The 12,089-nt window shown below is 41.3% G+C and overlaps 1 protein-coding gene across 6 annotated transcripts in view; it reads left to right on the top strand.

Moving 5' to 3' along the window:
• Positions 1 to 12,089, top strand: part of arhgap21a (Rho GTPase activating protein 21a) — a 102,652-nt gene that overhangs the window by 34,112 nt on the left and 56,451 nt on the right. For 4 of the 6 annotated variants that reach the window (XM_085362808.1, XM_085362806.1, XM_085362807.1 and 1 more), the window contains exon 1: positions 11,069 to 11,800. The exons of the other annotated variants lie outside the window; for them this stretch is intronic. In XM_085362808.1, coding sequence (XP_085218934.1) covers positions 11,489 to 11,800 — 312 coding nt within the window. In that variant the 5' untranslated portion in view covers positions 11,069 to 11,488. Of the gene's footprint in view, positions 1 to 11,068; positions 11,801 to 12,089 lie in introns of those variants that run through there. 6 annotated transcript variants of the gene reach the window in all.

Here is a 12,089-nt window from a genome sequence, read left to right as displayed (position 1 = left end):
AATTAGCCAATCAACAAGAAAAACTATTTGGCAACTTTTCAGTTACCAGTATTTGTTGTAGTGATTTTAACAAATAAAAAAGTAAAATATTCTCTGGCTCTAGTGTCTTTGGATGTGAGGATTTGATGTTACTTGATGTTACTTAGTAAGGATGGTCTGAATTAGGTATGCACCAATCAGTTCCAATCAATTCTGGGCTCATATGAATAGTGATTAAAATGGTAATTTGGTTGGTTAGTGCTGCACATTATTTTTTTTACATTGCTTAATCTCTCAAATTGTGCCACGATAACAAAACAAATCTTCAATGTGCATCCATTCTGAAGTATTTCAGCTCTTCATTGTGCCATAAAATTGATAATATTAGCTAAATACATTCACACTTTGTTAGGCATACCTTTCTAATTCCAGCTTGGATCCTCGTTTGCCTCTTGAATTGCCTCAGTTCTTCTTTGTATAAGTTCAACATGGTGCTGGAAGGATTCCTGAGAGATTTTGGTTTGTACATATGATAGCTTCAAACAGTTGCTGAAGATTTGTCAGCTCCACATTCATGATGCCAATCTCCTGGTCCACCATATCCCAAAGGTGCTCTTTTTTCACACCATTGTGAAAATGATGATTTTGTGGGAAAATCCAGGTAGTTCAGCAGTTTCTGAAATACTCAGACCAGCCTGTCTGACACCAACAAACCAATGCCATTTGACAGTTAACATTTGAATTGTTATACCTAATAAAGTAGCCAGTGACTATAGGTTGATAGTCATTATTTCATTTCCTATAGTAATGACAAACACACATGTGAAACAGGGTTTTGAAATCCCAATAATCCCTCATTTAATTATTAAAGTAGTTTTAAAAAGGTGCTAAGTCGGACATTCTGCTCCCATTCTCACAGGCCGTCATCAGCCCCTGTTAATCCTACATGGTTTATGTGTCATTATACGCCGCTTGAACTCCTGCTGCACCAGTTAAACCACAGTGACAGCCTGCACTACATTATCTTTGCTTTAATGAATCAACATTTTATTAAATGAAGTTTCTTTATGCTGAGCCAAGTGTGTCTGCCTGGCTGGGCGCTGTTCTCCATGTGTTGTCACCCATTACACCATCATTATGCATCCATCAGGCATGCGTCTGGAATGAGTGGACCCTCCACTCCTATCCTCCCTCCAGCAGTGTAGCCTCAAACCTCAGCTATTGGAATTCCAAGATCAGCTTACACCGTTGCTATATGCTCTCTTTATGAAGCGCACGGTGGCAAATAGGAGTAATACAACTTCTCAAAGGAGCCTTTCAGACAGCTCCAAAGCCAGAGTTTACATTCAGGGTGGACAGCTTAGCCTATGTACCATATTCCCACATTTCTGACTCAGGTGTTTGTCCGCACGTGCCAGTGACTGATTGATGATGTCTGCGCTCAGTTTCCACATGTGGGTGGTTTATGGCATTCTGGATGAATAGTGGTATCTTATGTACGGTGAATCCTGTTTCATTTTCATCGGGTTTTTTTGGTTTCTGAAGCCTAAACAGACCCTATAGAACCACATTTAATCACAAATCCTGTGTATGATGTGTTAAATCTGACCCAGTCACATCAAACTGCTCCCACAGTTAATCCCTGGTAGCATCTGCTACTGCTGTAGAGTCATTCACACCATTGCCATGCTACATGGTTAAAAATATATTGCTTCAATGAGATTTCTTCATGTCAGGTTCATCAGTACTGGTTGCAGTTGTACTGGAAATGGAACAAAGCAGATATGTGTGAAGTGGTGCATTATTCTGCATTATCCATCCATAATCTATATCCTCTTTGCCCTCCAGTGGGTCACGGGGGGTTAGTAGAAATCCCAGGTGACATTGGAAGAGAGTTTAAAGTCACCAATAATTTTGTGTAGGTATTTATTTATTTATTTTAAGGAATTTTGAGAATCACGTGGTTTGAGGACCATCTGTCCCAAAATCAGTGACAGAACGGTCGTTGTTAAGGAATAACAGGACAAACTGGGTTGACTGTGAATAAACATCCAGTCTTCTCACAATTCACTTTTTAGTTCTTTAGAAGCAAATGTCAGCTGCATGTTATGGATTTTTTGCAAGCAATTTGAACAGCTGCAACTTGCGAATGTTTAGCGACTCTGCATGATTATTTATCACTGCAAACAAATTCTGCACATTCATCTGCAACTGGAAGCTTTTTGCTTTCTGTCTGAAGTAGATTTTCTTTGCACAAATGAAAACTTATGATGGTTTAGCTCTTTATTAGCCCATTAATAGTTTTTGGCTACACAGGAAGTCTTGAAAAATTGACCAGTGTCCACAGAGGCTAGCCAACGGGTCCCATGTTGCTTGAAACAGCTGATCTGTCTGATCATTTTAACGCTTTTTTGTTATTATCCCAACTCGTTAAGATCATCACCTTGGTGCTCAACTCGTATTCTGTAAATCTGGATAGTCCTAGACTGAAAAAAGCAATAGTATAGTGTCAAGAGTTGAGAAACCCACTCTTTTATTCTTTGCAGGTAGTCAGCCTTAAAATCTTTATGATAATGCAACACAAAAACAGGGTTGTCAGAATCTGTAGATTGTTACTTTCTGGGATCTTATTATTGCGGTGTTGTGTATGACTTTCAGCTGGAGCTAAGAGGCTCAGAAGAGAGCTTGAGGCACACATTGTCTGTTTCAGCTGTGTCTAATTGGTAGATATGTGTGTCCTTCTGCATTTTGTGTGAAGCTTGTAGTGATTACTGTGTGCCTGTCTGATAAATTATTAAGTTATAACCAGTCAACCTTCTCGTTCCAGTCCCTTTAACTGGTGAGCTCCACAAACCCAGTGGAAAACACCCAGTGGTCTACCCATCTGCTTGTCTTTATTGCTTTATAGCTTTTAATGCAACCAAGTGACATGACTGAAACACATATCCTGATTGCCCTGATTTTCCTAAAAAATAAAAAGTATATAGCTTGATTGTGTCTTACACGCTTGAGGTTACATAATCATTTACAAACATGGAATTCAGAAGAGCCAAAAATAGGGACATAAGTCTGAGATGTCTGAGAGTTAAGCAGGGCCATGTCAGACCTGCTTTGTTTGCATAGTAGCGGCGGCGGGTAAGATGATGCATGTTGACCCAGTGAGGCGGACTTCAAACAAAGGTTTATCGCACATCTCTGTCAGTCCGACAGGAGCATTGCTGTGTCTTCATTAACGCTCTGAGATGATCTGGGCCTCTTTGTCATCTCACCTCTTCTGAACCATATGGTTTCTCCCTGAGGGAAACTGCCTGAGTGAGAAGGAGAGATGTAATAATTAAACATCGGCAGCGATTTTTCTTTTTCATTCGAGAGGTGTGGGTCGGGCTGTCATCAGAAACATATTTGCTGCTTTTCTTTCTGTGTGAGAGCAGCTGCTGAGGAGTGAATGTGCAGACTACTGAATGCTTGATTGGCAGAAGCATTTGTCTGAAGGTGCCTGGGGACAATTGTCCAGATCAGGCAGGGCTCCTTCACAGGGGAGCTTGCTAATACACCAAGCTTATGCAAACCCCCCCACCCACACCCCTGCCACCCTCCTCCTCCTCCTCCTGGACCCAGGCTTTTGTCTTCAACTGTTAGTTTTTCCGTGAGTGTCCAACACATACTTCTCACTGCAGCCGACCTGAAGGAAATCCCCTGGGTTTTTTTTTCTTTCCTGGAAGTTTGAGGCTGTCATGCAATTTCTTCTCTGCTCCACACAGATGGTCTCCATAGCAAACTGTGGATTTTGATAATTGTTTTTGCCAGTGGAAGAGAAGCAATGCACTGGTTCATAAATATGTCGTGGGCATGACTCACAGGGACTTGGACTGGTAGATTTTGAGATGTTGCATCATGGCTTATGTTTGAGTTGGATGCTTTTTAACATGAAAAGAAAGAAAGCTTGTGCTAACATCCTCCTCATGACCAAAGCATGCAGGAGAAAAGTCCGCTGTTGTGTTGGTAGAGGATTTTTTAGCTTGAGGCTTTTGACTTTTGAAAATCGATTGCAAATGTATCAGCTTTTTAGCAGTCATGGACATGAATTGCCAGGTATTTATCATGTCAGTAAGCTCAAATTCACACGTAATGTTTTTTGATAGGAAGTAGGTAGAAGTGAGGCGTTACCATGGCAAACAAGGAAACAAAGATTAACAAGATGCATCTATTGATGTATGTGAACACAAACTTAAGCAATAAAAAGACGCTTATTTATGTTTTTGTGCAAGCTTCTCCTATTGTATGTTCTTATTTAACTCACTAAAGTATTTCTGATTTTTGCTGCTTTAAAGACACTGTTTATACTATTTCTAACTGCAACAGCTTCCCTGACTTTCTTGCTTTGTCTTTATTTACTATCCCTTCCCTCCAAGAGAAAGAGGCTGGTTGTGCATGTACACCCAAACTCTGTCCTCCCTGGCAGATAGAGTGCACTAAAATTATATTATAACCCCTTATAAACAATCATGGCCTCATACACTCAGATTTGGGTACTTAACTGAGCTTAAAACAAGCTCAGTCTGCTTGGATATCTGCCTGATCAGCTCAGCAGCCTGTTACTTCCCCACAGTAGTAACTTGCAGGGTTCATACCCCTTCTGTACCCCTCTGAGAGCATTATGAAGAAGGGCTTTATGGGTGTGCAACAGTGTGGGTGCAGTCTGTCCCCTGTCCCTCATTAGCCAGTCCTTTGTTACAGTAAGCCATACCGCGCGGATCCCAGATGCAGCATGTCCAGATTAGATCTTACACCCGCCAGGAGTCTTGAAAAGCTACCCCTGAATCGAGCCTAATCCTCCTGCAAGACTTTCTCTTTTTTTCTGGCTCTCTGCACCACACACAGACACAAAAACACACACATTCACAGCCACAGATACATAATGGGTAACACGCACACATACACACACTAATTGGAGACTTCAAAATTACTTATTGTAGTTTTTGGAGCCTGGTCGGTGCCTTGTGTCTTTAATCCCCATCCAGAGATCCTGTCAGCTGCGCACAGACCACAGGCCTTTTCTCCTTTGTTATACAAATAAGAGCTGCAGATAATCATCTAATAAATCCGAGACTCCAAGATTTGAGTGGATTAAAATGAAGCAGCAATTCGTTTCCATTGTGTTGTGTCCCTTAGAAATATAAACATCTGATATGAGTTTAACAACTGACGAAACACAACTTTGGCTGTTAGATTTTGAGGATATTTCTGTTGTAAGAGCTAGCTTATTCCTTTACAAGTAAAAGAACAGGACGAGCTCCAGCTTGTTTTAGGCTATCCAAATCCAGAAATCCAAACTGGACTTGATCTGATCTGGTCTGGTCTAGTGTATAAGCATGTCACTAATGTGATTTCATCTTAAAGACTCATAAGTGGTCTTTAAAAATCCCACACTAGTCCCTAAAACGCTTGGTTGTTTCTTCATCTATGCCTTTATTTCACCACAGCTGCAGTCTTTAAGTTGTCTTTGGCCTTACAAGTGATGTTGTGTGACACCACAAGGCCATTTGTAGAATTATCAGCAGGGGAGACTCCAGTACCTAATTTTCACCAGTATGGTGCCACTGCCAATGGTGAGCCAGTTTTTGTCCTTTTAGAACACCGCAGCATTTCAGGAATGTGTAGAGCTGAGCATTATGTAGCAGAGACTGGGCTTAACGCCGCTCACAGTTGTCAAAATAACAGCAAAGCTCTTGCTTTAGTCGTAACATCTTGTGCCAGTCTTCTCAGCAACACAACACCAGCACTAGATCCAGTTTTGGTGCTTTTTGAGAACCAGCCCAAGATGGCATTAGATGATTAGATTAGATGGTACTCTGCAAACATGCAAAGCTATAGACGACTACAGCTGTCAAAATCTGTCAAAATACAATCCAGAGTGAACTCTGACACTAACATGTCACAAGTGTGCCACAACAATGCAGAGTTATTATTTATTTATTTATTTTTAGAGGATATGACCGTGGAAAGATCTTTGAACCAAACATTTCAAACTCTATAGAAGTCATAGCAGTTTTCATGGGTGGATAACCAAAATGGACAAAATATACTTACTCATTAGTTTCATGGTACCAATTTTAGGACTAGCCTTTTGTTTTGTTTCAGAACGGGTTTTAGATTAAGCAACAACACCAGACTGGTTAAAAATATGACCAGAACTAGTCTTTTTTTCTGTGTAATGGATGGATGCATGGAGTTCATGAATGGGCAACAACTCTGCAAGTCCAAACTGCAGTGTGTTGGGTTTAGGCAACAACAAGGGCAGTGACCAGCAACAATCAGTAAACCCTCTGTCTGATGGTCAGTTTTTCACAGTGCCACCCTCCACACCCACTGATAGAATTTCACAACCATCCGTGACTGGCCTCAGGTTGTTTCTCTCAGCTGGTCCAGGCTCGAGTTGTTGTTACTGCTTTTCTTGGGTTGACAGCATTGGACAATTTACACATTTGTGTTGTCTCATAAATTTCTTCAAAGTATTTTCGTGGTTGGTGTTAAAGAGCTGTTTTATTATGTGTTTGAACATGGGCAGCGCCCCATTAACCTGTTGCAGCTCTTCTCTGTTTAATAAACTGAATACTTTTGGTTTTTTGGCTGTCTGAAAGACACGATAAGGTTGACAGTTTTTCAGATTTCATGACATTTTATGAAGTTTATTTAGTGTTTTTTATTTAAAGTTAATGACATTTATTTTATTTCACTTTCTTTATAAACTAACAAAAACATAGGCTGTGCGCTACACAAAAGCCTGAGAAAGACTTGAGTCTTTAAGGCCTTGTAGCATTAATGGGTTTTTTTTTTGTAGTATTAGACTGCAAAGGTTTGAGCTTAGTGTATTTTATACAGTTAAGTTACAACTACACAAACATGGAAAACACTGAATTAGTTTTTTTTTTTCTGAATAGATTTTTTCTTTGGTTGGCCGCCCGATGAATGTTGCCATGAAATGTCTCTGTAGACACAGTCCTTGCAGCAATTATGGTAATTCACTAATATGCCCTGAATTATCCCAGAAGCTGTGAATATTTCAGCCTACAATCCAATTTCCCCTAATAATAATAAAAAAAAAACCCAAAGCCAAATCCACAACTCAGTACTTTTTAAAGTTTTTACTACTCCTGTGTCAAACTTTTATATCCATATAAAAAGTTGTACCTATTATGGTCTTCCTTATTTTCTGTCAAATATTTGATTATAATGCTGCACGCTCATATTGAAGATAACCAAAATTTCAAATGCTGAGTTAGGTGTATGTGCAAATAATCCCTGTGAGACAGTAAACACTCATTTTGAGGAGGCCGTTTATTATACTCTTGGCTCTGCATGAAGACAATAAAGGCAGATATTCTCTGTGGTCGAGTCAGTCACACAGCTCTGGGCGTGACCTTAGAAACCCCACCCACCTACCGTTAAGACGTTTTGTTTGCAAGTGGGAGACAGTCAAACAAAAGTTTGATAAAAGGGAGAGGAACTAAAACAGCTTGCACTGAGGTTCACGGTAAGTATTTATAACTGTAACTATAAATCATGTAAAGCTACTTGAACTGAGTTCAATAAAAACATTTAGCTAGAAATTTGCATATCAGATCCCTTTTAAGTCCAATGTGAAGAAAATGATGATTTTTAACATCAAAGAAAGTCAAAGGAAATGATAAACAAACAGTTTTCATAGCTCAAGACGCAAAAAAGTGCTAGAAAGATGAAGTTGATTTTATTTCAGCTTTATTTGATAGACACAGTTTAGAAAGGATAGAAAGGTGAGGGCAGAGATGCGGTAAAGGGCCGTAGGTCTGATTCGAACCTGGGCTGGCCACTCTCAGTCGTATGGCATGTGGTTGCCTACTCCACGCAATGAGCTAAACCAGCACCAAGACAATTAATCAATTAATTAATTTTTGGACCATCCATGTAGAAATTGTTTGCAAAAAACAAACTAACATCCAAAACAAAAAGAAAACAAAAAAAAGCAAAGCAAGTGCTGATCAAAATGAACAGGATGGGAAAGAAAGCATGTAAAAGGACACTGTTGTAATTATTAAGATGTATGAAAGTTGCCATGTATACTTAATAATATCCTTAAACATGACATCCTATTTTTACACTCACATTCACCGATTTCAACTCAACTGCTAAACTCTGCAAAAGTTGAAAAAAATAAAGTAACTTCCTGAGGCTGGAAAAGAGAATCTGTTACCATAACTGCACAAAAACACACAAAGAGAACAATTATGTAGTTATTTAGACAGCTAAAATGGATTATTTCAGTGGAGGAATGCAGGGGCTGCACCAAAGCCTAGTAAAGGAGAGATAAGAATTATTCTTTTAACTGTGAATCATGCACGGCTGTAACACATGACCCCTTTAGGTCCAGTTTGTGGCAAATCATCACCTTCTGTGTGTGGTAACATTAAAAGACATCAGGAGAAATGAGACGGACAGCCAGCGTCAAGCCTCAAATCAGCACTAGTTGCTGTTCCTCTTGATCACGGACACACACAAACCATGAAATCACACTGAGAACACCCGTTTCCAGTGGATGGCATTGTTGTGGTCAGGTATATTGCCGGGGTAACGGCATAATATTTCTGTGTGGCGTGTCTGGTTCTTTCTGTTTGCTTGGCACCAAGCGTAATTCCCAGCCAACACAAATTCATTTTTCTTATCATGTGTTTTAGATTTACAGGAATTCCGATACATATGATGTGGTTTGAAACCCTATAACATCCTTAAATGCATTAATAGAGGTAAGAAGTCTTGTTTGCCTTGAGACACAAGCGGTACCTCATGACTTACCCCCCATGTGTGTAACACACTGTATGCATCTTGTACATAACCATTCTTGTGAGACTTAATCCTTGTTTTGGCTTCCTCAAGTCAAGTGTCTCAGCTGCCTGTGTTTGGCGACTTCTATTTCTGCCGTCTTTTCCATACAGCATACCACATGCTATATCGAGCCGAGTGAATGTGGTAACAAGATGCTCATAACCAAACGCGGAGAAGGAACATTCCACGACTGGGTTCCTGATGTTGTTTTCATGGTCGCTGCTGTCTCGGATGGCAAATATTCCTCAGAATCAAAATAGGCCTGTATTTACATTTTCTCTCTCATTCTAAACGACTTTACACACCACGCCGGCTGTTCACTGATATGCATTAGCTGTTGCTAGAAGTGAACTGCTAATTTGTCCAGTCATAATGCCTCACTCTGGAGACACGCCGGGCTATTAAAGATGGCACCACTTTGTGTAAAGCGCACCCATTGAACATCGGAATCCTGAAGTTGCTGTTAAAGCGGCACAAATGCTCCAGAGAGTGCTTGGATGAAAAATGTGATTAAATATTAAGTTGATGTTTGGGCCGTGCTCTCTTCCGGAGAGATTTACTAAAAGGTATGAGAGCTGAGGTCATCCCAGACATCTCACTGCTCCTAAAATAAAAGGCAGTTGCTGAGCCTCTGTGGAGCTTGAGAGGTGGAAGGATTTGAGAGGTGTTCCCTTGGGGACGTATGAAGGCGTTGGCTGTAGGGTTGCAGAGTTTGAGGGTCTAATTGAGAACAAATTGTTCTGGGCAAAGAGGCGGGGTATCGCTGTCATGCTCAAGGTTATTTGGGGGTTTTATGGAACGCAACTAATGTTGAAAAGCTCAAATGCAGTTAGTGGTTCTTGTACCAGTTGTGTCCCCTCGTGTCTGCAGACAGAGTTTAAAATACCAGAGTGTGCATGCAGAAGACGTCACAGGTGAAGGTAGATAACCTTCTGTGACATGTAAGACCTCAAATTGTGTTTTTGTGGGATTTGTTTTGTCTGCACGCCTTTATTTATTGTGCTAAAGGTGCCTCACAGATGTTCTCAATGACTTGCTACTTCCAAGACGTCACGTGAAGTAATAATGGATTACGAGACTACCCGACAGTCCCTGGTTGAATTCCAGTCTAATCTGAGTGCATCTAATTCCCCTGCTGTCTTTCCCCACACTTTTCAGGAGGAAGCAGCTACAATGCTAACGCTGTAAAGTGATCTAAGAATCCCACAAACCTCTTGCTGCCCATTTCCTGGAATGAGTTGAAAGCTATATAATAACAGATGGGAAAGAGATCCATGCTTTTTGTTCAGTATATAAATTAATTCTAAAGTTCATCTGATTATTTCAGCAGTCGGAGAAGTCAGATAAAAGGGAATTTTAGAAATGACACTTGCTCACTCTGTTTCCTCGGGTTCTGTTTCTTTATTCATGGAATAGTAGCAACAGAAACACCACATTAAAAAGGTTTTCTAAAGACACCTGTTATACTTTCACACATCACCTCCTATTATTTCCTGTTGTAACAGTGGATGCTCTTATTAAAGATGGTCAGCACTTGTACTAGTAAACACTGAGCCTAAGGCTTAGGCTTAAGACTGCAGTAAACACTGTGGTTCAGACAGGTTTTTTTCTTAGTCTTGGCTGTGTATGAACAATCCCTGAAAATCTTAAACTCTATTAACTTTATTCCGGCATCTGTCTTTTGGCTTTGGACAACAGCTGCTAACTCAGCCAGATTGTAGGCAAAATGTGGCCAGAAGCCTAACAGGGACATGCTGCAGATTAACGTTCGCTTTGTAGCTCTGCTTAACTGTATGGTTTCTGTTAAATAAGCAAATAAATAAAGGGGAAATATGCAGCAGTCACCGTGTGTTTGTGCAACTTCTGGTATTCTCTCCGACCACCGTGTGTGCCACCCAGGCATCAGCTCTTTGTAGTTGCCAGATGAGCTGCAGGCATGTAAAGGTGGGTGGATTATTATTAGTACATTTTTGTGGGTTATAGATTTCTCTGGACTATATATATTTCCTTATCTGCCTTAGGCCCACTTGCCTCCTTCCAAAGATGAAGTTGTTCATTTTTCCTGTCAGATAACTTGAAAAACTTTCAGAAACTTTAAATTTGAGAACATTTTTTCTTTCCTTTGACTTGTGTGCGCCTTTTGTTTTCTCCTTTTATTTGTTCTTATGATTTATTGATTGCCCTCGGCACGTGTTGGTGCATGCGCGAGTTGGCAAGCGCACAACTAAAAGTTTTAAGGGGGTTTGCTGTGGGAGAGAAGAGTGAGAGAGAGAGAGAGATGAAGGGGACTGGAAAGGAGGAGAATTCACTTCAGGCTGCCTGAAAGTGTGTGTGTGTCTGTGTGTGTGTGCATACTTCAAGGAGAGTTTTGTGTGGTAAGTGGGTGGGTGCGTCAGTTAGTCGGCCTGGGCTCTCTGCAGTGCGCTCAGCCGCTGTGCTCTCCTCTCGGCTGACTGGAAACATCATGTATCTCTTGGACGCTTATAGGAACAGCCTTGTTTCCCCAGACTGAGACCAGAACAGACCGAGGAAGAGAGACGCAGCAAAATGAGCTTTGCCAGAAACTTGAAGTAGAATATCCAGAAGAAAAGACACACAAACAGGGGCATTTTTTGAAGGCAGTTTTCATCTATTCGGTCTTGGCTATGCCATGCTGGCCCAGAGGAACGGGCTCCCTCCAGGCTGTAAGCCAGCTCACCTGAAGGATCACCCTGATCTACGGGATGTGGATGTGAAATCCCAGGGTTGTTGTTCTCTCTCTCCTTCCCCATCTTCCGGAGGATGCCCTTGGGCTCGACTAGCGGGTGTGGATGGCTGCTTGTCAGAGCCATACTGTCTTTGGTTCCAGCTTTTGGCCAGAGCCTACTGGGGCGAAGTGGAACTGGGGCTCACCAGTCCCAACCGCAACGTGTCCTGGGCTCGGCTTCGAGAAGCCTCCAGGAAGAACTGCGTCCGATCTCGGGTAAGGAGTGGGTGTACATGTGCATGAGAGCATCCTGGAGAGCATCTTGGCAATTTGAGATTGTGAAAGAGTGGAGCTGTGCTCGAGTTTTGAGGCGCTGGGGGATAACCAAACTCCCTAAAAAATGTGTTTAAGGCATATCTGGCAGAGGCATATAGGTTTACATAGGAAGCATCTGAGCGGGGAGGAGAGGTTAGGGGCAGCTACACTTTGTTGTACTGTCTGAGGAATTTTGTGTGCGTCATCCTGCTCCCCAACAGCAGGGTAGTCCTGTTTCACTGACCGATAT

The sequence above is a fragment of the Diplotaxodon limnothrissa genome, linkage group LG9 (genome assembly GCF_057381915.1).
Source record: "Diplotaxodon limnothrissa isolate DT_005_m linkage group LG9, D_limnothrissa_male_GT1.1, whole genome shotgun sequence".
NCBI classification, from domain to species: Eukaryota; Metazoa; Chordata; class Actinopteri; order Cichliformes; family Cichlidae; genus Diplotaxodon; species Diplotaxodon limnothrissa.
This window is presented reverse-complemented; position numbering and strand designations above follow the sequence as displayed.